The sequence below is a fragment of the Myiozetetes cayanensis genome, unplaced genomic scaffold, assembly GCF_022539395.1.
Source record: "Myiozetetes cayanensis isolate MyiCay16 unplaced genomic scaffold, myiCay2020 scf5-8, whole genome shotgun sequence".
Taxonomy (NCBI): domain Eukaryota; kingdom Metazoa; phylum Chordata; class Aves; order Passeriformes; family Tyrannidae; genus Myiozetetes; species Myiozetetes cayanensis.
In genome coordinates this window covers 77195678-77217853 of record NW_026087742.1, presented here as the reverse complement: position 1 = coordinate 77217853, position 22176 = coordinate 77195678, and the positions used below count along the sequence as shown (strand labels likewise).

Here is a 22176-nt window from a genome sequence, read left to right as displayed (position 1 = left end):
TGTTGTTAGTGGTGCTATGAACTAATTGTTTTACTCTAATATACTGCTGCATTATTTTACTTTTCCCCTTCGTGTGTGCATGCAGCATTCTGGTCCTGAAATTAAATGGGTGGATGGAGGCAAACAACTGTTAAAAATATCCACTCATCTGGTGTCAACTGTGTATACACAGGTGAGTTATAAAACAAATTAAATTAGAGAAAGTTTTAGGAATAATGTATGTTTATTGTATGTATTTACAGTATTTGGGAAGATTCTTGAACTCAGTGTGTTCATCTCTTACTTTTTATGTCTCTTGGACATTTCTCATGGTATTTTACTTTTACATCAATGTGGAAAAACCAGAAGATCTTAAATGGAAGCTATTCAAAATATGAACCTTTTGTCTACCACCCTCCATTCCAATCTGAATTTTCCATATAACAGGTCATAGTTTTCTGAAAGCTATTTACTGGCATGTCTGCAAGGCAATGAGTCCTGTTACACCTGCTCATAAAAAACATATTATGATCAGTGGGGATAATTAAGTATGCTGTTTTCTGCACATTAGTAGGAAGCAAATATAGGTGGCATTTTGTATAATGGGTATTCAGGAAACACTGGAAATTTCATATATTAAAAAGTATACACTAAATAAGTCTTCGGTGTAGCACACTTCAATTATTTTTGAAACTTGAATCTATGGACAAAGATGTGTATTTCTACATATATATATTTTTACTATGTTTTGTTTCAGATTATGGATAGTAATGTTGAATTGTTTAATTTGTTGTTCTTTTTGGCTTTGACAGGACCAGCACTTGCATAACTTTTTTCAGTACTGTCAGAAAACAGAATCTGGAGCTCGTGCACTAGGAACTGATCTTGTAAAGTATCTTAAGGTATAAAATGGCAGTGAATAACAGATTATTTTGTTCAGTTATACTTTAAACATTACCTAGTGTGCATTTCAACAGAAAATACAAGTAAGTACTTCTAAAATGCTGTTAATAAAACCTGATTTTTATCCCTAATTTCCCTTAATGTAGAAAACATTTGCCAAATATTTATATTGGAAAATATTCTCAATTGCTTTCTGTGCAGTATTTCTGGTAATTAACATCAAATTGCACAAGCAGTGTGTATTTTTTGAAAGAGACTTGCAATAAACTTTATTTTTTCAGAACTTGTGATTTAAATGCCTTTTATTCAAGAGAGTGACAGTATTACTACTTTTTTTTAGAGCCTTCATGCTATGGAAGGCCATGTGATGATAGCGTTCCTACCAACTGTTCTCAACCAGTTGTTTAGAGTTCTCACTAGAGCAACTCAAGAGGAAGTGGCAGTCAATGTGACCAGGTAAAGAATTTTAAGTTAAGTGATGACTGGGTTATCACATAAATCTATAACTGAGTAGCATTTTTGCTGTTGCAATCATAGTTTTCTTTATAGGCTTACTTGTTTTTGACTTCTGTTCAGGGTTATTATCCATATTGTTGCTCAGTGTCATGAAGAAGGCTTAGATAGCTACCTGAGATCTTATGTCAAGGTAGGTAAAAATAAATGGAATGTTTCTTTTTTCTATTTTACTAAGAAAGAGTATATTTAAATTCAGTTGCATATATTTAATTTCAGTTCTTTCATGTTATGTCATCATTTCATATTAAATTCTGTTTTTCCTTCCTAAGTATGCTTATAAAGCGGAACCCTACGTTGCTTCTGAATATAAGACAGTACATGAAGAACTGACAAAGTCCATGACAACAATTTTAAAGCCATCTGCTGACTTTCTCACAAGCAACAAGCTACTTAAGGTAAGCATTGAACTATACTTCTTACTATATGTTCTTATCTGGTCATAACTGAAGAATAGGAACCAGTTGTATTGAAATAGTTGTTGAATGCATGTGGCAATTTTACACAATGTTTTCTTTTCTCTGCAGTATTCATGGTTTTTCTTTGAAGTTCTGATAAAATCAATGGCTCAGCATTTGATAGAAAACTCCAAAGTGAAGGTATGTCAACTTACGCAAAAAAATGTTATCCTAAAGAGAATTTTTATTGTCTCTTCTCCACCCACATATTCTAAAGAGAATTTGTATTGTCTGTTGTCCAGTCACATACTTTTATTGCATATTAGAAGAAACATGTGGTTTTGATTTCTAAATAACTTCATTTGTAAGAAAGGAAGAGGAGGAAAACAGCAGGAAAATCAGTTGAAACATCAGATAGAAAAAACTACAGGGCTATATTCAGCATTACTATAAAAGAAGAGAAACCTCTTAAAATCCATGCAGTAGAGCAGTCTTTGTAAATCATCAGACTCTCTAGTAGGAATTCTTAATTCTTACAGTACAACGAAGTTGGAAGCAATAGATAAGACTGTGGACTTTGATGTAAGCACTACCCCAAAAAATGTGGGCTTCGTCCTGAGCAGTACATTAGCTGAGATATAAAATGAGAGATCAATGAGTCATGAAGTTTATAGCTTTCTATATACAGTAAGAAATATCAATATTTAATTTAGTGTTATTTTGTAAGCTGGAAGGAGAATGCTAAAATTTTAGAAATGCCTTTTTTTTTTTTTTTTTTACAAACTTAGCCTATAAGCAGTGTTTTTCTGCATGGATGACAACTTTTCAGTTTGCTTACTTCTCTATTGAAACAAGTCTTGAAAGTTTCAAGTATACAAAATAGTCCCAGCTGAGTAACATATCAGGTTGTTGTGAAATCGTTATCACTATTTTTGCTGTGTATTTAGAACATAGCTGGAAGTGTGAAGTACACTGGGGAAAAAACAATCGGGCAATGATCAGTGGAAAAGTTTTATTGTAGTAATCTTAATACTCTGTAGTGTGATCAGTAGAGTTTGAGTCCCAGTTCAGATAACCTCATTTTCATCTTCTCTGTAATGTGAAAAAGAATTTTTAATTTTTATTTGGTAATTTTATGAATGAGTACTGTTCATATTTATGAAGGGATCTTTTTCAACCTTAATATCTATTTTTTTTTTTGAACTAGAGCTGGAACTTTGGAGGACAATTCAAACACTGAGGGAGTAAATTGTGTAATCACTGATTTATGCAGGGCCTTGGCAATGCCTTGTTCTGTCTAGGAATGTTGCACTTAATCTAGTTAAAACTATGTAAATAATAAAATACTTAAACATTGTGGATGTTGGTTTGATTTCAGTTTAAAAAAAAAGACAACTAATTGTACAGTTGCAACAGTTTTGTCAGTGTTGTCAGCCTCACACCACCTATCCATTAAGTCCCTCAGACAAAAGACAAAATCTTTAGTAAAGGTTGTAAGGTATAGATACTCTGCAGTGCCAAAAAGCTAAAAAAATCCACTTACTGACCAATACTGGTCAGAGTGTACAAAATCACTGATGAAGATAGTGAGTGGAAAGAAGGAAACTGTGAACAAAGAGGAAATCTTTTAAGCTGAATAGGCAAACTACCTAAAAGTAAAGGAAAACAGTTCTGATTGTGGAAAGTTCAAAACACAGAGAGTAAGATTCTGAAGCCTGAGGTTTTGAAGTTGCAGAGAAAGAGAGAAGCATAGGTGACAATTTCCTCAATGAAAATTGGCAAAGGTATTATTAATAAGATAGTTGCAGAACAGCAAAAACTGGTGGTTTTTTTCAAGCCAGAAAAGGCAGTCTGATAATGCAGTTACTATATGTGAACCAGCTGGTGTCTGCTTTGGAAAAGAAGATGGCTAAAATTAAAGGATTGCCTCTGTTTTCAAGTTTGTTGTGGTATAGATACATGTGTTTTTGTCATCGAAGACTGCCTTGCTTGAAGTTCAATAACAGATGTTAGTGCATGTTGTCATAATTTATTTTAAACAAGTGCTCTTTTTTCTGCGTTGGTCTAGAAAGTTCAGGAAATTATTGAATATAAAGAAAATGGTTTGTTAAATCACAAACTGGAGTATTTGAACGTTTTGTTTTCTCTCTCCTTGTCAGGTTATCTGTATCTTAGCAAAAGTAAATTTTCTGATGTATTTTAGTTCACAAACGATATCAAATATTGTATCTGAATTTGTTTCCAGCTGTTGCGAAACCAGAGATTTTCTGCTTCCTTTCATCATGCAGTTGAAACAGTTGTTAATATGCTAATGCCACACATCACTCAGAAGTACAGAGACAATCCAGAGGCTTCAAAAAATGCAAACCATAGCCTTGCTGCCTTTATAAAGGTAGGTATACAAGAGACACGGACTCTGTCATTATTCTTTCAATAATACTGCTTCTTCATGGATTTTAAAGAATCTTAAAGCCAACTCATGTAAAGCTGAATATGCATAATGCCTTTAAAATATAATTTTATGTCCAACTTAAAATACGTTGAAGTATAATTTGCAACTTCTGTAATCAAGAAGACATCTATCCTGAAACTTGATATTTTAAAAAGGAATTTATATTTTATTAAAAATGTATTTTTATTTTTCTTCCTTTCTCTTCAAAAATATTGTCTGGTTTACCTTCTAATCCTATGAAAGTTTTGAGTAGTGCTTTGTTTGCATGAATGTTATGTACACAGACTTCCAGTGTCTTTCATTTTTCAGCCACTGAGATCTAGAAGGAAGAAAAAACGGATGGGAAATAAAATGGTCGATAAAACTGCTAGTAGCATATAATTTTCATTTCTATCAAGATAGACTTCTTTTCAAACTGCTTTTCATTTGTGATTTGTTTAAGTTCTGCACTCTAAGGGAAAATCTGATATTCATATATGTACAAATAGTTTGCTTGTTCTATTGGCTTTTGTATTCAAATTGAAATATCAATAATGTGTTTGGAAAATGAACCTATTAAATAGAGAAATATAATTACTGAATACTGAGACAGTACTAAATCGATTCTGTCTTCATTTTACTTGTTTTCCTCAGAGGTGTTTCACTTTTATGGATAGAGGCTTTGTTTTCAAGCAAATCAATAACTACATCAGCTGCTTTGCTCCAGGAGATCCAAAGGTACTCATTGTTTTTACACAAACTATTTTTAAGAGTTGTCTCTTCTGGATAGATAGAGTCCTGCATTAAGTCTTCAGATTTTTTCCCATTTACATTAGAAGCCCACTTATCTGTGCCTAGAGCATTTTTTATTCATCAAACCACTTTTTCATATTTTGTTTCCCATTTTCAAGTGCATTTACCACCCTAGAGCATGTGTATTGCAGAAGTGATGGGGCCTGGGGGTGCAACAGTAAGCAGAAATTTTAAGCATGAGTGTGAGAAGTCTGGAGTTGGAAGAGTTGATATTTCATAAGTGCTTTCACTGCTACATTTACTGGAACAGTGAAAGCATGTGGATGCCCAAAGAATTTTCTGCTATGGGTCCAAACTTTTCTTACGTTAAAACATAATCTACTAGTAAACTTTGGACAGTGGGAACAGTAAATGGAATTATATCCAGTTTTTATGTATGAATTATGATGAGTTTATTTTATGCTGACATGTGGAAGTTTGACAAGTCTATATCCATCTTAGTGCAAGACTGAGATAAATTGCCTTTTCATGTTAGAAAATTGTTTTTAATGTGTTATTCAAATCATTCCATCAGTTGTTTAATTTATTCTTTAAAATTATTCTTGCAGACTCTTTTTGAATTCAAATTTGAATTTCTTCGTGTAGTCTGTAATCATGAGCACTACATACCTTTGAATCTACCAATGCCATTTGGAAAAGGCAGAGTTCAGAGATACCAAGGTAAATTCTTCCAAAGTAGTGTATAGTATTTTTCTTAAATGTCAACTTTTTATTATTAGATGTGGACACTGCGTAACTTGAGATTTATGAGACATTGGAAAGCTTGAAATTGTTAAATAGAAGTCTAAAGTTGTAACCCTTTCATTTAAAGTTACAGTAAGTGTTTAGGTAGCAGAGTAATCTCTCTGAGGTATCTAGTCTTTGAAGACACGGTAAACTACATCCTTGACTCCTCCTGCCTTTCCTGCTATGTGTACTATGTTTGCTTTTTTGTTTTTCATGAGTTAGCTTTTAATTCATTAGTTGTGGAAGCCGGCAACATTCCTGTAGGTAGGTGTGTAGTGTGACACTTGGTGTACTTTTTACTTTTTTTATATAACATTCAGGTTAAAAGGGACTTCGGTAGGTCTGTAGCCCAACCTCCTACTCCAGTCATGTTAGGCATTCCCTTCTCTAGATGGAACAAGCTCAGTTCCCTCGATTTCTCCCGACAGTATATGTGCTCCAGCTTTTAAAGTACCTTGGTGGTCCTTCACTGAACTCACTCAAGTTAAGAACCTTCTTGTACTAGGAGACCTAAATGCTACACACAGTATTACAGATACGTCTAACCAATGCCAAGTGAAGAGGAACAAACACTTCCCTTGATACACTGGCTATGGCCCTGTTGATACAGCCCAGTATGCTGTGAACCTTTGTTGTTACCAGGATGCCATGCTAAATCCTGTTGAAGCTACTGTCCACCTGGACCCCTAGATACTTTTCAGCAGAGCTGCTCCCAAGCTAGTTATTCCACAGCTGGTACCATTGCTGGAAGTCTGTGCATCCCAGGTGCAGAATTTTGCATTTGTCCTTGTTGAATTTAATTGCCATTTCTGTAGAATCTAGATTCTTCTGAAATGCATCTCTGCCCTTGGAGCATATGGGCCACCAACCTTTGAATCCAATGATCCACATAGTTATTTTCCACCTTTTCACAATTTAGGTGTCTGTTCACTATAATGACCCAGTTTAGATACAACGACCATGTGGACATCTGCTATTCTCCCCTTGAAGCAGACGGGTTTACTGGTCTTAAAACACGATTTACCCGGAGTAAATTTACTTTGGCCATTCCCAGTCGCACTCTTCTCCTTCACTTTATGCAAAGTGATTTGCAAGAAGACTTCCTCCAGGGCATTTCCAAGGATCAAAGAGAGGCCTGTAGTTCCTGTTCAGGCCCTGTTCCTGAAGGTGTGTGTAATGCCTACCTTCAGTCATCACAAGATCATAATTATGGGAGACCCCAGATCACCATAGCTTAACAAAGGTGATAATGAGTGATCTTCCAATTATATCACTTAACTAACTCTCTGAAGTATCTCATCTGATCATATGGATTTGTGTGACTGGAGGTCTCAGGAGATCCCTGACCTGATCCTCATTCACTGATGATAATGGTCTTCCTTGAAGCCAGTCTCTAGACTGTTAAGGCCTGGGAACCGTGGCAGTGAAGGATAGCATAACAAAGGTATGGAATACTCTCTAAATCACAGTCTGACACGTTTTCCTTATTCAGTGTTTAATGCTAATGTAGTGGTAAAAGCTCTTTTTGTTGCTCTTGATGTCCATTACCAGTTTCAGCTGTAGCTGAGCTTTGGCTTTCTTGATGCATCCTTGATGCATCCAAACCAGGTCATATGTTAGCTATTGCATTTGTGGCTCTGAAGACATTAATTTCTTCCAGGCACTGAACTATAGCAGAAATCACTAAACAGAGGCGAGGAAGGTGCTTTTACAAGTAATAAGTAAACCTGCCTAACATATTTTTGGTACACTAGGTTATTTTTTTATTAAATATTTATTCAGTAGACTCTGCTATGTTAGTAAGATTAAGTGTAACTAATTAACACTTTCATCATGGTAGAACAAGATACAGCAAGATTTGGCACTATGAGCAGGACAGCTGCTTAGAACTTTTCTCTGTCTTTGGCTTTTTCAACCTTTGGGAGTGTCTTGGATAATAATACCACATAAATATTTTCCTAGAAAAGAGACTATGAGTTGGCTTATGGCTCCTAAGAAAATAACAAAACTAGAGAAGATAGTGTTTCTGATTACACAATAAGGAACAGTGTAAAATGCTGCTCCTTGAGTAGGAACTAGGAGTTCAGCTTGTAAAGAAAACCTTTATCAGAAGCTTTTCTGGCTCTGCTTCCTGTGTCAAGCAGAAGATATTTCAGGTGATATGGTTGTCTCTTAAGTGAGTTACAAGAAGACCTGTAGAAGTTACAAGAAGGCCTGTGCTGTCTGAGTTATGTTTCTTTCTGACTTAATGGATTCCCTTACTGGGAGAGGTCTTTGAAAAATGAAAGTGCTTTGAGATTAGCATCTGCTTTTTGATGACTGTACTGAACAATGACAGTGAATATGAGAAAATCTTGGACACCTCCTCAGCTGAAATGGTGAACATATATGTATATTCTAATACATACAGTACATAAAGAACTGGATTCTTTTATTATGCAAAAAGTACTTCCAAGAGGGAGCAGTTTGACTTTGCTGTGTCTGATGTGCTGGGTTTTACTTTAGCCTTAAGTTAATTGATAAATTGATTTAAATAAGATCATCCCTTACATGGAGCTTGTACTTTACTTCCAGACCTTCACCTGGATTATTCATTAACTGATGAATTCTGTAAAAACCACTTCTTAATTGGACTGCTTCTAAGGGAGGTGGGCAATGCCTTACAGGAGTTCAGAGATGTTCGGCAGATTGCTATCAGTGTGCTCAAGAATTTGATGATAAAACATTCTTTTGATGATAGATATGCTTCCAGGGTAAGTGTATTGCTATGCTGGTGGTACAAAATAATGAAGTGTGCACACATACAGAAAGTTCTTTCACTCACAAAAGAAACCCCTGTTAATTTGCAGCAAAACTATTTCTGCTCACACTATGATGAAAATTTTACTAATCTGCAAATTCCATCTTTTTACCAAACGAAATGACAAAGCACCATTTAGTGGATGTGGGTTTGCATTTTAGTACATATAATCTAACTGCTGTTCTTAAAGTAATCAGATTTTTACAAGGGTGTGTTAAGCTCTTCTTTTCATTAAACATTAGCTCTTAATATTTGGCACCTGTCCTTTCATCATCATCAAGTATTCATAAAATGAGCATAAGAAAGCTACAAGTCATGGTAAATTTTCAGTGATTTTTATTTTTCTGACTTTTTTTAACATCAGCTATGCTGTGGAGAAGCTATAAAATGATACTGAAAGGTATAATTAATTTATCAACCTAACATAATATTAATTTACTTGGTTAGTCTTAGCTGAAATTACATTAATTTTGGAGTTTTTCTGTGTTATTTTGAAGCAATAAATAAATAAAATTTATTGACCTTGTGTAAATTAGAATGAAATACAGCGATGATCACTGCTTTTGTCATTTGTAAACTTATGAATGTGGGCTCTGGCTTGGCAAATATTTATTAAATGCTCTTTTTTTGTAATGTAGGACTGAATAGATTAAAACTAATTGGTGATCGAAATTTAAAACTGTAATTTTTTTAATGAACTGCTGAACTCTATTTAGGGTCATCAAGCAAGAATAGCCACTATGTATTTGCCGCTCTTTGGACTGCTTATAGAAAATGTTCAGCGAATCAATGTTAAGGATGTGTCTCCATTTCCTGTTAACCCTTCCAGCAATGTGAGTGACCATTTCTATTTGGTATTCAGAATTATTGTTATCATATTTTAATGGTAACGTGTATGAAACACTGCGTGCTCCTGGCAAACAAAGAGTTTCATAAGCTTCAGAATTCTGCAGTTTTTCAGTTCTTTCCAACACTGAAACAAACAGGCCACCAAAAATGGTTAATTTTCTAGAAATTAGAGAATAATTTAACCTTAAAGAGTGCACTTTTGGAAGACTTGTAGTGTAAGAGGGCTACAGGAAAGTTAATTAAAATGGAGTTTGTGAAGGGTGTATTATGGTTGCATACAATTACTGAATCTAAGATTTAATTATTCATGTATTTTATTTTGTTCATATCTTGCTATGTTCCACTTGGTATTAAGAAAAAAATTCCGAAACTCTTCCAACGTGAGAAATATTTGGGTGTTTGAAATAAAATTAATTTGAGTCTTTTTGAAATATCTGTTTTAGAGTGTTTAAAATTCAATGAAATACTCATTTCTTCCATGTTTCCTGAGGTATCATAAGTTTTAGGCTATCCCAAGTTTGTGCAAATACTTGAATGTCTTATTCTGTTCTTTTGAGCATATTTAATAGAAATTAAAATTTAAGGAAGAAATATATAACAAATACTTCTCTAGAAGTGTAGGAATATAATTACATTTTTCTCTCTCTTCCAAACAGAGCGCAAAGGATGATGCACAAATTTTGCCAACTGCAAGTCAGTTAGTAACACCACAAAAATCAGGAAACACATTGGATAACAATCTTCCTAAAGATCTGTTTGGTGTTATCTCTGGCATCGGTAAGCAGTTAAAAGATATAATAATTAAAAAGGAACTGGTTTCCTTTTTCATTAATTATCAGAAATAAATATTCTGCCCAACTTTGGTTGCTTTCTGCATGTGTATTTGAATGTTACTGCAACTTTCATTAGCAGAACCTAACGGAGTCAACCATTTAGCGTGGGTCAGATTTCAGTCTGTCCATGACATCTGTCCTTTGGGATCTTTGGGGATTTGCTTTTCCACATGAAACGAAAGCTAATTCTTGGAGCAGGGCTCCTTTTTTCCCCTCTCAGAGGTGATAGTTCTTGTCTTGCTGCAGAGAAATAGGAGACAAGACCAGCCTTAGTCATTTAACGGCAAGAATGCCATAGTCTGCAATTTTGATACGTGGTGTTAGAGATCACCTCTAAGCGGTGACTGTGTTTATGTGTCTGGGCATCCTCTTGTCTGTCTTCTTAATGGGTTTTTCTATTTGCTGTTGTCTGCTGTAATTAACTATGACACTTACTGGTCAATTAAACAAAAAAAGAGTTGAAAAATGGGAAAAGGGAGTTTTTAAAATAGGCTTCATGGAAGCATGTATATATTGCTATGTATGGTTTTTACGCATGTGTTTATGCAGTACATAAGTCTGTGTGTGTGTGTTTGCATATATAATTTGCTGAAACTCTCAAATAAGTTTGTCTTCATTAAAAGTAACTAAATGGAGTTCATTATTTGTTTTCTTAAAAAATATATACAATATGGTGATTTGAAAAATCTGACTACACTGTGGAGTCAGTAGTGTAGTGGACTTTTGTCAGTGTATGTATTACTTGAGTTTTTGATATTGTTTGGGGGTGTGTTTTGTTTGTTTTTTTAGCTTCTCCATACACCACATCTACTCCAAATATTAATAGTGTGAGGAACGCTGACTCAAGAGGATCTCTTATAAGTACAGATTCGGGAAACAGTCTCCCAGAAAGACAAAGTGACAAGAGCAATTCTCTTGACAAGGTAAAAAAAAACAAACCAAAATGAAACCCCAAAGGCGTATTCCTAAAATTTCGTCCTAATTCTCGTAACAGTTAAATTCTCTGATCTCCATTGTGAATGTTTTTTCTAGAATAACTTTAGGGCAGTATTTTATGTAAGGTTGTCTATTGCAAAATAATTATCTTGTGAACTCCTTTTGCATTGCATTTATTAAGCTGTTTTGCAGAAAATAGAAACAGATTTTCAATGTAGAGACATAAGCAAACAGTTGTTGTTTCCTTAGATAGAGAAAGGTACTAGATGAAGCACATTGAATTTTACTTGAGAGGACCAAATTGTAGTTAGGACAGGTTCTTTGATTTTGTGGAGACCATCACTCCATCCTGTTCACAATACACTTAGCATTTTTAAAATGCTGAAATACTAGTTGCTGTGCTTTCTCTGGGTGATTCCTTTTATATTAGTTTGACTTGTCTAAATCATTTCACTTTAAAGCTGTTACAAATTAGGAGCTCTGGCTGCAGTAGCTATGAGGTATTCAGTTATGTCTTTCTAGAGTTTGTGTTGATGCTGATCACATTTCATTTTCTTAGAGGTTGTTGTGCAAGTCACAACATGTTAACTTTTTCCCCTTGACTCTGACATGCCTTCGTGTGGCAGAGAGAGAAGCTTCTCAGAAGGCACTCTGCTCATGCTATACGCCCAAATGGAGAAGAAGAAGAAAATTTTCACCCTGCAAAGAAAAACCGTGTTACTATGGATTTTTCACTTCTGACAATTCCAGCTTTGCCAGAGAAAATTTTGCATACTACTTTCTCTCTTCAGTTACAAGAAGTATCTGGTTTTTGTGCTTGGTATAGTTAAGCTTTTGAGTGAAGTGTGTGGTCAGTAGTTTTGCCGCTTCTTTGCAACAGTTGAAACTCAAACCCAATATATTCAATTTAACTATGTAAAATATGTTTAAATGTCAAACCTGGAGTAGTTCATGCATGTGATTTAGTTTAAGTATAAAAATCCAATCAGTTTAAATATCTGCAGAATTTGAGTGTTGGGGTCCTTGACCAAGGTAATAAAGAAGTATCTTGTGCATACACTGTTGCTAAATGGCAATGCTGTCATCTATTACTTAGTTGTCATGCTGTTAATTACTAACGTGTGGTGTTTTTACCAAGTAAAAGGGTTTTCAAAGGAGTCAGCATCCTTTGAAAATTCTACTCTGGTCTACCAATTTAGGTAACACAGAATTTATGTTTTGCATGCTGTTAATATTTTTCCCAAATAATACTTGATCCTTGCTTTTTATCTGTTGCTTTCTGAGCTTTCTTTCTAGTAGAGCAGTTGTTCAGTGCATGTTATCTCCGAGTTTTTGCTCATTGCTTGATACCATTACTGAAAAACCATGTTTTTGTTCTAATTTTCTTTCAGAATAACCTGTAACACTATACTTGTGGAATCAGAATAGACTGGAAGTATATCAGTTTCGATATTAATATGTGCATACTTTATAGGTTACTGGCATGATTTTAAATTAAGCTTCTGAGGCTGTAGTCCTAGTTTTATCCATGTTCAGCTGTTTTAGTGGAAATATTATTTAGTGCTCTGGACCATTTCTGAAAGTCTAGGAAACACAAATTCTGTTTCTACTCTGTCACCCATTAATTGCCTGCTCCATTATAGTATCCATAAAGCTGTATAGTAGCACCTTCTTGTTCACCAGAGATATTTCAAAGATAAACAGCTTTTGAGGTCTTTAGAATCTGTAATAATCAGGTTTATAGAGGTATCCATTTCCTCCTGAATTACAGTAACTTCTGGCTAGTATTCTTTATAGTTTAAAATTCAGTTTCACTGTGGATCCATTCAATGACTAGTACAGGACAGATTTACACAGATTGGTTTAGGACAGCACTTCTTTAATGCAACAGAATGTGTTAAAGGGCTCAGCAGTCAATGGATGTGATTACTGTGAAGTGTTCCTTCATGGATTATCATGTCTCCTGCTTTCAGTGAGGAGTATTCCTAGAAGGGTTGTTCTACCCTTGAGTTACTGGCACTTCTCACTCTGTTGTAGAAACCAAGTTCTTTTCTCCCTTGAGACTATATTTGTATTTTTATTTTTTCTAATTTTGATACAAAGGATTTCTTCCAACATTTGTATGCATCCTGAAAAAGGTTATGAGGCCAAAGTGATCCAACTGTAGAAACCAAAGAGTTGCACAGATCAATTATACTAGAGTGTGGACTTTACAGAAAACTTATTAAATGTCTCGTTCATTTTCAGTTTGCATAAGTGGCATATTGAATGTGAGAACTAGGCACTTAAAAGAACATAATTTATATTTTAAGCAAACATTTATAGAGCATATTTTTAGAAGTTTCATGGTGAGGATTTCGTAATACTTAATTGAGTGGAAATTATTCTTTTACAGATAAGTCTTTGTCAAAAGTTCAATTTATCTATTTTCACAGTTTTATTTTTCCTTTTTTTTATGGTACACATTTTAAAGGTCAGTTATGGAATTTTTTGGTTTTGGACAGACAACAGTGTTGAGCATTGCTGATAAACTTTCCACAAGTGTAGTAATTGTATTAAAGAAATTAAGCAGGGAGAGGGGTTTGGTTTGGTTTGGGTTTTGGTGTGTTTTTTTTTTTCAGGGAGGAAGGGAAGGATGGCATGAATAAGTTACTTAATAGTAATTAATCTTCCAGAATGCATATTATTGCCATTCATGCATGTTTTCCTTGAGGTTCTTACATCTTTAAATGGAAGGAATTTTGTAGAGGCAGGCCTGTTTACAGTTCAGGATAAAGTGTCTTCAAAGCAAAGGAGCATATATGTATATCACCTAACAGAAAAATTTACATTTATTTTTAAAGTATTTAATCTAAGCAGCAGGGGCATGCTTGATTTCTACTATGTATAATTAACTTGATGAATAACCACTGTTAGGTGACGTTTTGTCTTACTCCTCCTTCTGGGGGAAAAAGTCATGCAAAGAAGGAATTAAAATAAACAAAGGCAAAGAGGCTTAATTTGGTATACTTCATGAGTGTAATGTGTGTTTTAGTGACCTATCTACATGAAACATTTTTGTCTCCATTCTGAGATCCTTTTTCTGCTGCAGGAATTAATAAAAGAATTGAAATCATTTTAGTTTGTTATCAGTTTAAGAACTCTTCAGCCAAAATACATCTGTTTTCTTTTCAGAACCAACAGAGCAGCACTTTAGGAAGTTCTGTTGTTCGATACGACAAACTTGACCAAGCAGAGATCAAAAGTCTGCTCATGTGTTTCCTTCATATTTTAAGAAGCATGTCAGACGGTAGGTAATTCTTCAAGGAAAACTTTAAATAGTAATTGTTATCTGTGCCCTGCAAGCCATTTCTAGATTCTCTGAATCCTCATTATCTGAGAACTAAGAACTTACGTTAACTCTTGTATTTAATTTTTTGTGTGTTTGCTGCCTTTATCTTGTTTTTAATATTTTTCATTTTCCTAGATGCGTTGTTTACATATTGGAACAAGGCTACAAAATCTGAACTCATGGATTTTTTCACGATTACAGAGTAAGTTTTTTGTTACACTGCTAAAAACAAGAGTGTGATTATAAGTGTGTGTATATGGGGGGGTATTTTGTTAGTTTTTTTTCTTTAGGTAATACCATCTGGATCTGTTCAGAAGTCCTAAATTTGATGTGCAGAATTGCATGTCTGTCCAGTTCCATGATAATCTTTAGAATTAGACTATACAGAAGAGATCTCAGGAAGATCCTAAACAACAAGTAGTGCTCAGAATACTGCTGTGCTCATGGAAGAGGAACCAACTGTCTTGTTACCTGTCTGCATTAAAATGCATCTTGCAATCTTAACTGCTGAATTTATATGGTTGCGTATCAAGATGAATTGAATTGCGTGACTTCAGAACCATCCTCCTAGAATTCCTCTTGTGTCTTCTGCTATTCTGTAAGGGAAGAGATATTGGATGAATCCAGTATTTGTTATCAATGGCTACACTCCATCCCTATGCACACTAGGTGTGTTTTTTCATGAGAACTGACTGATACATTAATAGAAAGTGAAGGAGGCAGTGTTTGTTTGAAGTGGTGCAGCCACAGAAGCATTTCTGCTTGCCTTGCTTGTTTCACTGGAATGCTTTCCCTTGTTTCTGTAGTAGAGGTTCAATGTAATACTAGTTTTTAATTGTTTTATGGAATGTGCTAATCAGGGTCTCTCTCAGGAATACAGTGTAGGTAATTTTATCTCATTGTTTGAATACATCTGGCATGATATTGATTGTGCCAGAGACAGAACTAAACAAGTTAATGAGTCTACTTGGTAGACTCTCTGAAGCCCGAGGTATAAATTGTACAGAATCGGTATTTTGACATTTAATTTTTATTATTTAAGAGCTGGCCAGGAGAGGGTGGGGTCTAATCAGTAATCTCAAATTACTAATTATAAAAGAAGATTTCCATCATAGTAGTAGTACATGGAATACAGAATAAAATTTGTAGTGAAGTGAATGATATCACAGGTCCTTGAACTAGAGCAGGAACAAAGCTCATATCTCTCCCAATTCTTAGAGTATTTTACCAATGCAAATTAAATTCATTTTGATCATGCTTTTTATTAGTACTGGTCATTACAGTAGTTTCTCATTACACCAGTAAAAGAATGGTATGTGGATACTCAACATGCAAGGAACTCATACTGAAAAACTTAGAATCTAAAAAAGACAAGAAGGTATCAAAAGGGGAATTGAGGTTAATTTTTTAATAGAATGACAAGTTTTGAGAGGCAGACTGCATTCTGATTTTACAGTTTGGAGACAGCCAGAGCTACTAAAGGTCTGAGTATAAAATGGAGCTGAGTTGAAGATACTCAGTCTTATCTCTCATTCACATCTGGCACATAGAAGAGAGAGCCTGAAAACTGGCTTTCAGTTTGGATTTACACTTTAAAGAAGAACTTTTAGAACATTCTTGCCCGAGTAACAAGGGAAGTTGCATTAACTGTTCTGTATTATCAGAATAATTGCTTACAGTGTGAAAAGAATGAAATAAAATTAGTATTGCAGCTTCCATTCACACCGCTTTTCTTGATTTGAAAGTATGACTTTTAGTTTACTGGTCATTAGTGTTGTGTACTGGTCATTAGTGTTGTGTACTTACCAGTAGCATAGATTATATTTTTTTAATGAAAAATTATTTTTGGGAATTTGTCCTTTTCATCTTCTTATTGTAAAACTGTATTCCTTTTAGAAAAATAGTTCTTTCAGAAACCCTGTTGTTATCCTAGAATCTAGAGACCTTAAATAAAACCCAACAAAACAGAAAAAACCAATCTGTAACCAAGAGAGTTTAGGCCAGGGTAGGAAGCAAAATGTTTTGCCCTTATTTTTAACCCTTACACACATTTTGCAAAAGATGGGTATGTATGTAATGTCTGGTTATCTCTTTGCTTCTCTCCTTCATGTTACTTGCCCTGGCATGCTGTGAATAACTGTAATCGTGGGCCATATCTCGCATAATGAAATTTTGTCTGTGAGACTCAAGACTAAACCTTTCTTCCCTATAAGTATTAAAAATCTATAGAAGATGGAGCACTTGATGTTTACGGTTTTCCAAGGTGCTTTGCTTTTTCACCATTTAGCCCTTCCACCTTGTCACTGTTAGACTCGTGCTAGCAGTTCTGATTGAGAGCTTTGAGACAGGTGGAGGCAGCCTTATGTGCCTTTTGCTGTCAATCCCAATTTGCCAAAAAACACCAACCATCTGTGACTGATTTCAGAAGAACCATGTTTACCATTTCTTGACTTGGGGACTGGAAGAGAATTTTAAGGGTTGGAGAAATAAAGAGGTTTTATGACGTGGGAGTCTAAAGTTCAAAATAATAGTTTAATAATTCAAATATACAAAAATCTAGAAGAGATTGTTTCAAGTGTTACTTCTCTGACCTTTGTGTTCTCTGCAGAGTATGCTTACATCAGTTCCAGTACATGGGAAAAAGATACATAGCCAGGTACTGTGTGGAATTTAAATTTCTCTCTCTTGTTCACTAAGAATAGTGAGTACAATATGCTTTGAATCTCTGTTACAAATAAATTACATGAGTTGAAAAGTTACTGTGAAATGATATGTAACAGTTTGAAGTAAGTAACTGGTTACTATATTAACAAATCTGTATCCTGTCTGAAAGTAAGATATCTTTTAAGAATGATGAATGTGGTATTTATCATCAATTACTTTAATATCTATACCTTAAATGCTGTCTTTTACAGCATTTTTTCCTTGAAATAGTCTCTTTGGGAAAGAAATTTTATTATTTGTTTTGCCTATTCACTTGGCCATAAAACCACATACATCGAAACGGTTTAGAAATTTTATATATACAGTGGTTTTACTGAAGGTGAGTAGTGAAAATTCCAACGCTGCTGTTTGTCAATTTGAAATCCAAAGAAAATCTGTGGGAGTCAGAAACTTGTATTATATTACTGTAATATCTTTGCATTATTTTTTTTTTTTAATTACAAAGTAGTTTTTAATAGAGTTAAAATGTAGCAACTTGTTTAGGCCTTGCATTTGGTTAATACTGTTATAACTATAGTGGTGGGGTTCAAGTACTGGATTTCTTGAAATCAGTGAGAAAACTGTTGCTGACTTCAAGTGGTAAAGCATTCTGACTATAATGTTAGCTTTTTTGTTTTTAATTTAGATATGTGAATCTCTTCCTACAAACTTGACTATCTCCTTGGAGATTTTTCAGAAAAGAAAAATCTCATCTCTGTTCACATAACCTAAAAAAAGAATAAAAAATAAATCTAGCTTTCTTAAGGTTTTGATTGTATCCTTTGTGTTCAAATGTACTCCACGCTCTGGATTTAGAGGAGTCTGTAATTTTCAGTCTTTTTGTAAAAATTCTTCCAACTAATTTGTTTGAACTCGTGTGTAGAGGACACTACCACACTTCCTTTTTGTTTACTGATCACCTGGTCTGTGTGCTGCATGTTAACACTGAAAATGTTAAGCTGTTGAAATCATCTGGTGTTCTGCAGAAATACTGAATTTTCCCAGTAAATGTAGCTTTCTAGTCTTTCACATTGTCATTACACTGAATGCACGCGCTCTTAAAATACACAAATGACAGAGAATGAACGCGAACAGGGAATTCAAGCACTGGTTTTCATTTTCATCAGCTCTGGTGGTGGTACACAATAGGAAGTTAGCCTGTACTGATTGCTAACACAGGTCACTTTTCTGTTTTCTTCATTTGATTGCTGCAAATTTAACAAAGTCTATGGCTCTTCTCCCTTCCTGCTTGGGTAAGAAGTACAAGATAATATCTCGGTTAACTCCTGCTCTCCTGTTGCATGTATGCTTTCTAATTTTACTGCTGTGTGTCCTTCTAACTTTTTTGCTAAAATTTTTGCAATCAAAATAGAGGATTCAGTTTTGGGTTCTGAATATTTTCAGAATATTTATGTTCTCAAAAATTTATTTTTTTTAAAACTCTGAAGTAAATTTAACACTTCAAGAGTGACTGCTTATGTGCTTTTGCTTTCATGCTTTGAGGTTTTAAGAGTTTACTGTGTTGCTTTCTTTAAGCTACCTATTTTTGTTTTATAAACAGTAAATAGGTTGCATTATAATTCTTTCAATAGAACTTCCTGTGCTTAACTAACAACACTTCCTGTCTTGCTGCAGTTTGACATGTCTAACTTTTGCTTCTATCCCATTTCACCCATCTTGCAGGAACCAGGAGGGGTTAGGATCCATAGTTCATGATCGAAAATCTCAGACATTGCCTGTTTCCCGTAACAGAACAGGAATGATGCATGCCAGATTGCAGCAGCTGAGCAGCCTGGATAACTCTCTCACTTTTAACCACAGTAAGTCTCATGACATGATAACATTCATCGTCCTCAACCAGTACCACAACACCAGAGACAGGTCCCAGAGCCACACCAGTGCATTTCAGTGACTTTTACTGTTCCAGGTCAAATGAGTAGCTGCAAGAAGTCGATGGTCTATTCTCTGCTTTATGATAGAACAGTCAATGCTGGCTGATGCCATAACATGGAGCATGGTTAACTACGATGTATTTCAAAACTGATAATTTTTTTAAATTATATACACTTCAAAATTGTGCTGCACATTGTTATAAAATTTACTTCTTTTTTTTTTTTTACTATTTGCTTTATTAAGTTCATTTTTTTCCTCCCACTTGCTCTTACGAATTGCTAGTCTACAAGTAAATATATGCACTTGGACCATATCTCCATGTTTTGACATCCCCTAAGAAAAATAAGTTTCTTAGAATTTCTACGAAGATTGTGAGCCCATGATATGGTTTGTCTGGAAGTGAAAAAGCGTCCAATAATGAAGTGATTTTTCTGTTTTCAGTGTGAGAAAGATATCAAGTATTCTTGGAATTTCTGTAGACAATGGTAAGATTTAATCAGGTTGAAGTCAGCTTGTATAAGACTGCTGTATTAAAAACTAAATCTGCTTCTGGCCTATCTTTTCAAACACGCTGCTTCTAAATTGCAAAATATACTGTATATAAAATATTCTAAAGCACCATTTTTCAATTTTCAGCTTCAAAAAACAATGAAACTGGTTGACTAATCCAGTAAAATACAACACTGGTACTGAACAGAATTGTGTGCAGTAAAAGAATTATTTAACTGTATGTTCACTGTGTTCATTCTTCAATTTCCCAAAACATATCTGACTGTCCCTTAAAATCTTTTAGCTCTCTAACCATAATATAAAGCAATAGTTAACCTAGCTGCACAAGACTTACCTCAGTCTTGTGTAAAATGGGAAAAAAAAAATCCCACAAAACATCTGTTCATAAATGCGTTATCACATCTGTTTAAATATAGGAAATGTAATTGCTTGCTTTTAAAAATGTCAGACAAGTAAATAGCTGTGCAAATTACTTTTTTCTTTTTGCAATCAGTCTACTGCTGCTATGTCATAATTTCTGTATGGTTGTTGATACACAAAAGAAAGCTTTTACACTCTGTGACTATACATTCAATACAGTACAATACTTTGTAGATAAAAACCGGATTCTTAGAAAAGAATCTCTGGGAAATTGCACATCCCTGTGCAAAGAGATTTCATACTTTCAGAACTTGGCAATGTTTATTGATTTTTTTTTTAGGAAACAGAGAGCTGAAAGATTTTAATATGTGCATGCTTATGTAAAAAGAAACTTTCTGTTCTTTTCCATCTGAAGGAAATTATGAAGGAAGGTGTCTCATTCAGATGATTTTGTGTAAAGTGATAATAGGGGTTTTTTAATGGACATTTAAAGAATATCAGGGTATTACACCTTGTATTGACCAAGGTTTTACAAATTGAAAATATGTTGCTGTAAAAGCTAGTCAAGTGTGAAATTGATTTTTGTATCTTTGATCTTGTTGTTGTCTAACTTTTATTTTGTTTAGTTGTCAGTCTGCCTGTATCATGTATCCAACGTAGTGTCCAGAGCTTCAATAATCTTGTGGGTATTCTATATGGGATATATAAAGGAAGAAAGTATCTGGTGGAAATATTGTCTTTACTTGTTTCTAAAATCAAGATTCTTTGGCAAGACAGTTGTCTATTAGTGTAAATTATCAACTTATTTTCTCCCTTTCTAATCATCTAAGCAATCAATAGAACTGAAACAATGGTGTAGGTGATATATCTCATCTCTGAGAAATTTCAGTATAGTTTTATGCTTGAAGAAATAATATATAAATCTAAAGAAACTGGCTGTTACGGGTATACCTGCATAGTTTAGCCAGGGAAGCAAGAAGGTGCAGAAAGAAGTGGCCAGGGGTCATTCTAAAAAAATATATCATTTTTTCCATTCTTTCCTTGATCTCAACAAGTTTGTCATCCATGTCACTGATTTAGTGATGCTAAGTTGACTGTAAATCTAACATATAAACATGATCCAGACCAAATTTCTTTAAAGCAGCTTGGGCACATTTGTCAACCTGGTGCTTGAAGACCAGTGTTAGGGAACATAAGGGACATATTAGAACCAGTGCTGAAGCAGGATATGTTTTTTTAAATTATTAAAATACAGTATGGAGTTAAAAGCAAAAAAAATGTTTTTATTAAATACAGAGCTATTGCATGGTATTGCTACAAGTGCAGAATTCATTACTTGGGTCTTAAGCTGCATACAAGTAGGTGATTGTATTCCTGCAGCTCTTACTGTTTTGTATTTTTATCATGGTTGACTTGTAATTAACTTTGAGACCGTTATAACATCACTAAATTACCAAAATTACATATTTTCAGCTGTAACTTCATCCTACTGCTGTACTTATTTTATGAATATATATGTATATATATATATAACTGTTCCTTTATATATATATACACCTGTGTATACGTACACATATATATGAAATATCACATATTGATTTAACTGCTGTTCAATGCTTCTGTTGTTGACATTCTTATTTAATAAATATATTTTATGATCATGTGCAAATGTTAGAATAACTATATGTCTATATTTGAAAAATATTGAAATGCATATGAATTATTTTTCTGCATTGAAGACTAACTTCTGTCAGGCTTTTACTTGCTAATCTTTTCCTAGTTCATCAAGTCCTTTGGAAATAAGAAACATTTAAATGAGTGTATCCAGCACTTACACTTCATTTGGAATTTCTGTAGGCTATGGCCATTCGGATGCAGATGTCCTTCACCAGTCCTTACTTGAAGCAAATATTGCCACCGAAGTTTGCCTTACAATTCTGGATACTCTGTCATTATTCACAATGGCTTTTAAGGTTTGTTCATGACTTGGTGTTAACTTCTCCCATAATTATCTTTGAGAAGAAATATTCTTAAAAACTACTTTTTAATTATATTTTATAGTCTAGTAATACAGCGTTGTATTTTTAGCTTTTCTAGCATTGTATTTCATTATTGTATCATATAAAAGCTGATAATATATCAAAGCAAAATGCTTTAGCTTCAGTTACACATCATACACAGACTCCATACTGCTCAGC

The 22176-nt window shown here is 34.3% G+C and overlaps 1 protein-coding gene across 19 annotated transcripts in view; it reads left to right on the top strand.

Annotated features, from left to right (window-relative positions):
* Positions 1 to 22176, top strand: part of DOCK9 (dedicator of cytokinesis 9) — a 114514-nt gene that overhangs the window by 70699 nt on the left and 21639 nt on the right. For 5 of the 19 annotated variants that reach the window (XM_050332691.1, XM_050332695.1, XM_050332688.1 and 2 more), the window contains exons 22-39: positions 86 to 172; positions 792 to 881; positions 1223 to 1338; positions 1459 to 1528; positions 1668 to 1793; positions 1923 to 1994; positions 4039 to 4185; positions 4879 to 4962; positions 5586 to 5697; positions 8338 to 8516; positions 9280 to 9396; positions 10069 to 10189; positions 11035 to 11168; positions 14356 to 14470; positions 14648 to 14714; positions 17121 to 17168; positions 19550 to 19593; positions 21836 to 21951. In XM_050332691.1, coding sequence (XP_050188648.1) covers positions 86 to 172; positions 792 to 881; positions 1223 to 1338; positions 1459 to 1528; positions 1668 to 1793; positions 1923 to 1994; positions 4039 to 4185; positions 4879 to 4962; positions 5586 to 5697; positions 8338 to 8516; positions 9280 to 9396; positions 10069 to 10189; positions 11035 to 11168; positions 14356 to 14470; positions 14648 to 14714; positions 17121 to 17168; positions 19550 to 19593; positions 21836 to 21951 — 1845 coding nt within the window. Of the gene's footprint in view, positions 1 to 85; positions 173 to 791; positions 882 to 1222; positions 1339 to 1458; positions 1529 to 1667; positions 1794 to 1922; positions 1995 to 4038; positions 4186 to 4878; positions 4963 to 5585; positions 5698 to 8337; positions 8517 to 9279; positions 9397 to 10068; positions 10190 to 11034; positions 11169 to 11807; positions 11982 to 14355; positions 14471 to 14647; positions 14715 to 17120; positions 17169 to 18898; positions 19036 to 19549; positions 19594 to 21835; positions 21952 to 22176 lie in introns of all 19 variants that reach the window. The other 14 variants (XM_050332679.1, XM_050332678.1, XM_050332680.1 and 11 more) reach the window with 5 other exon arrangements.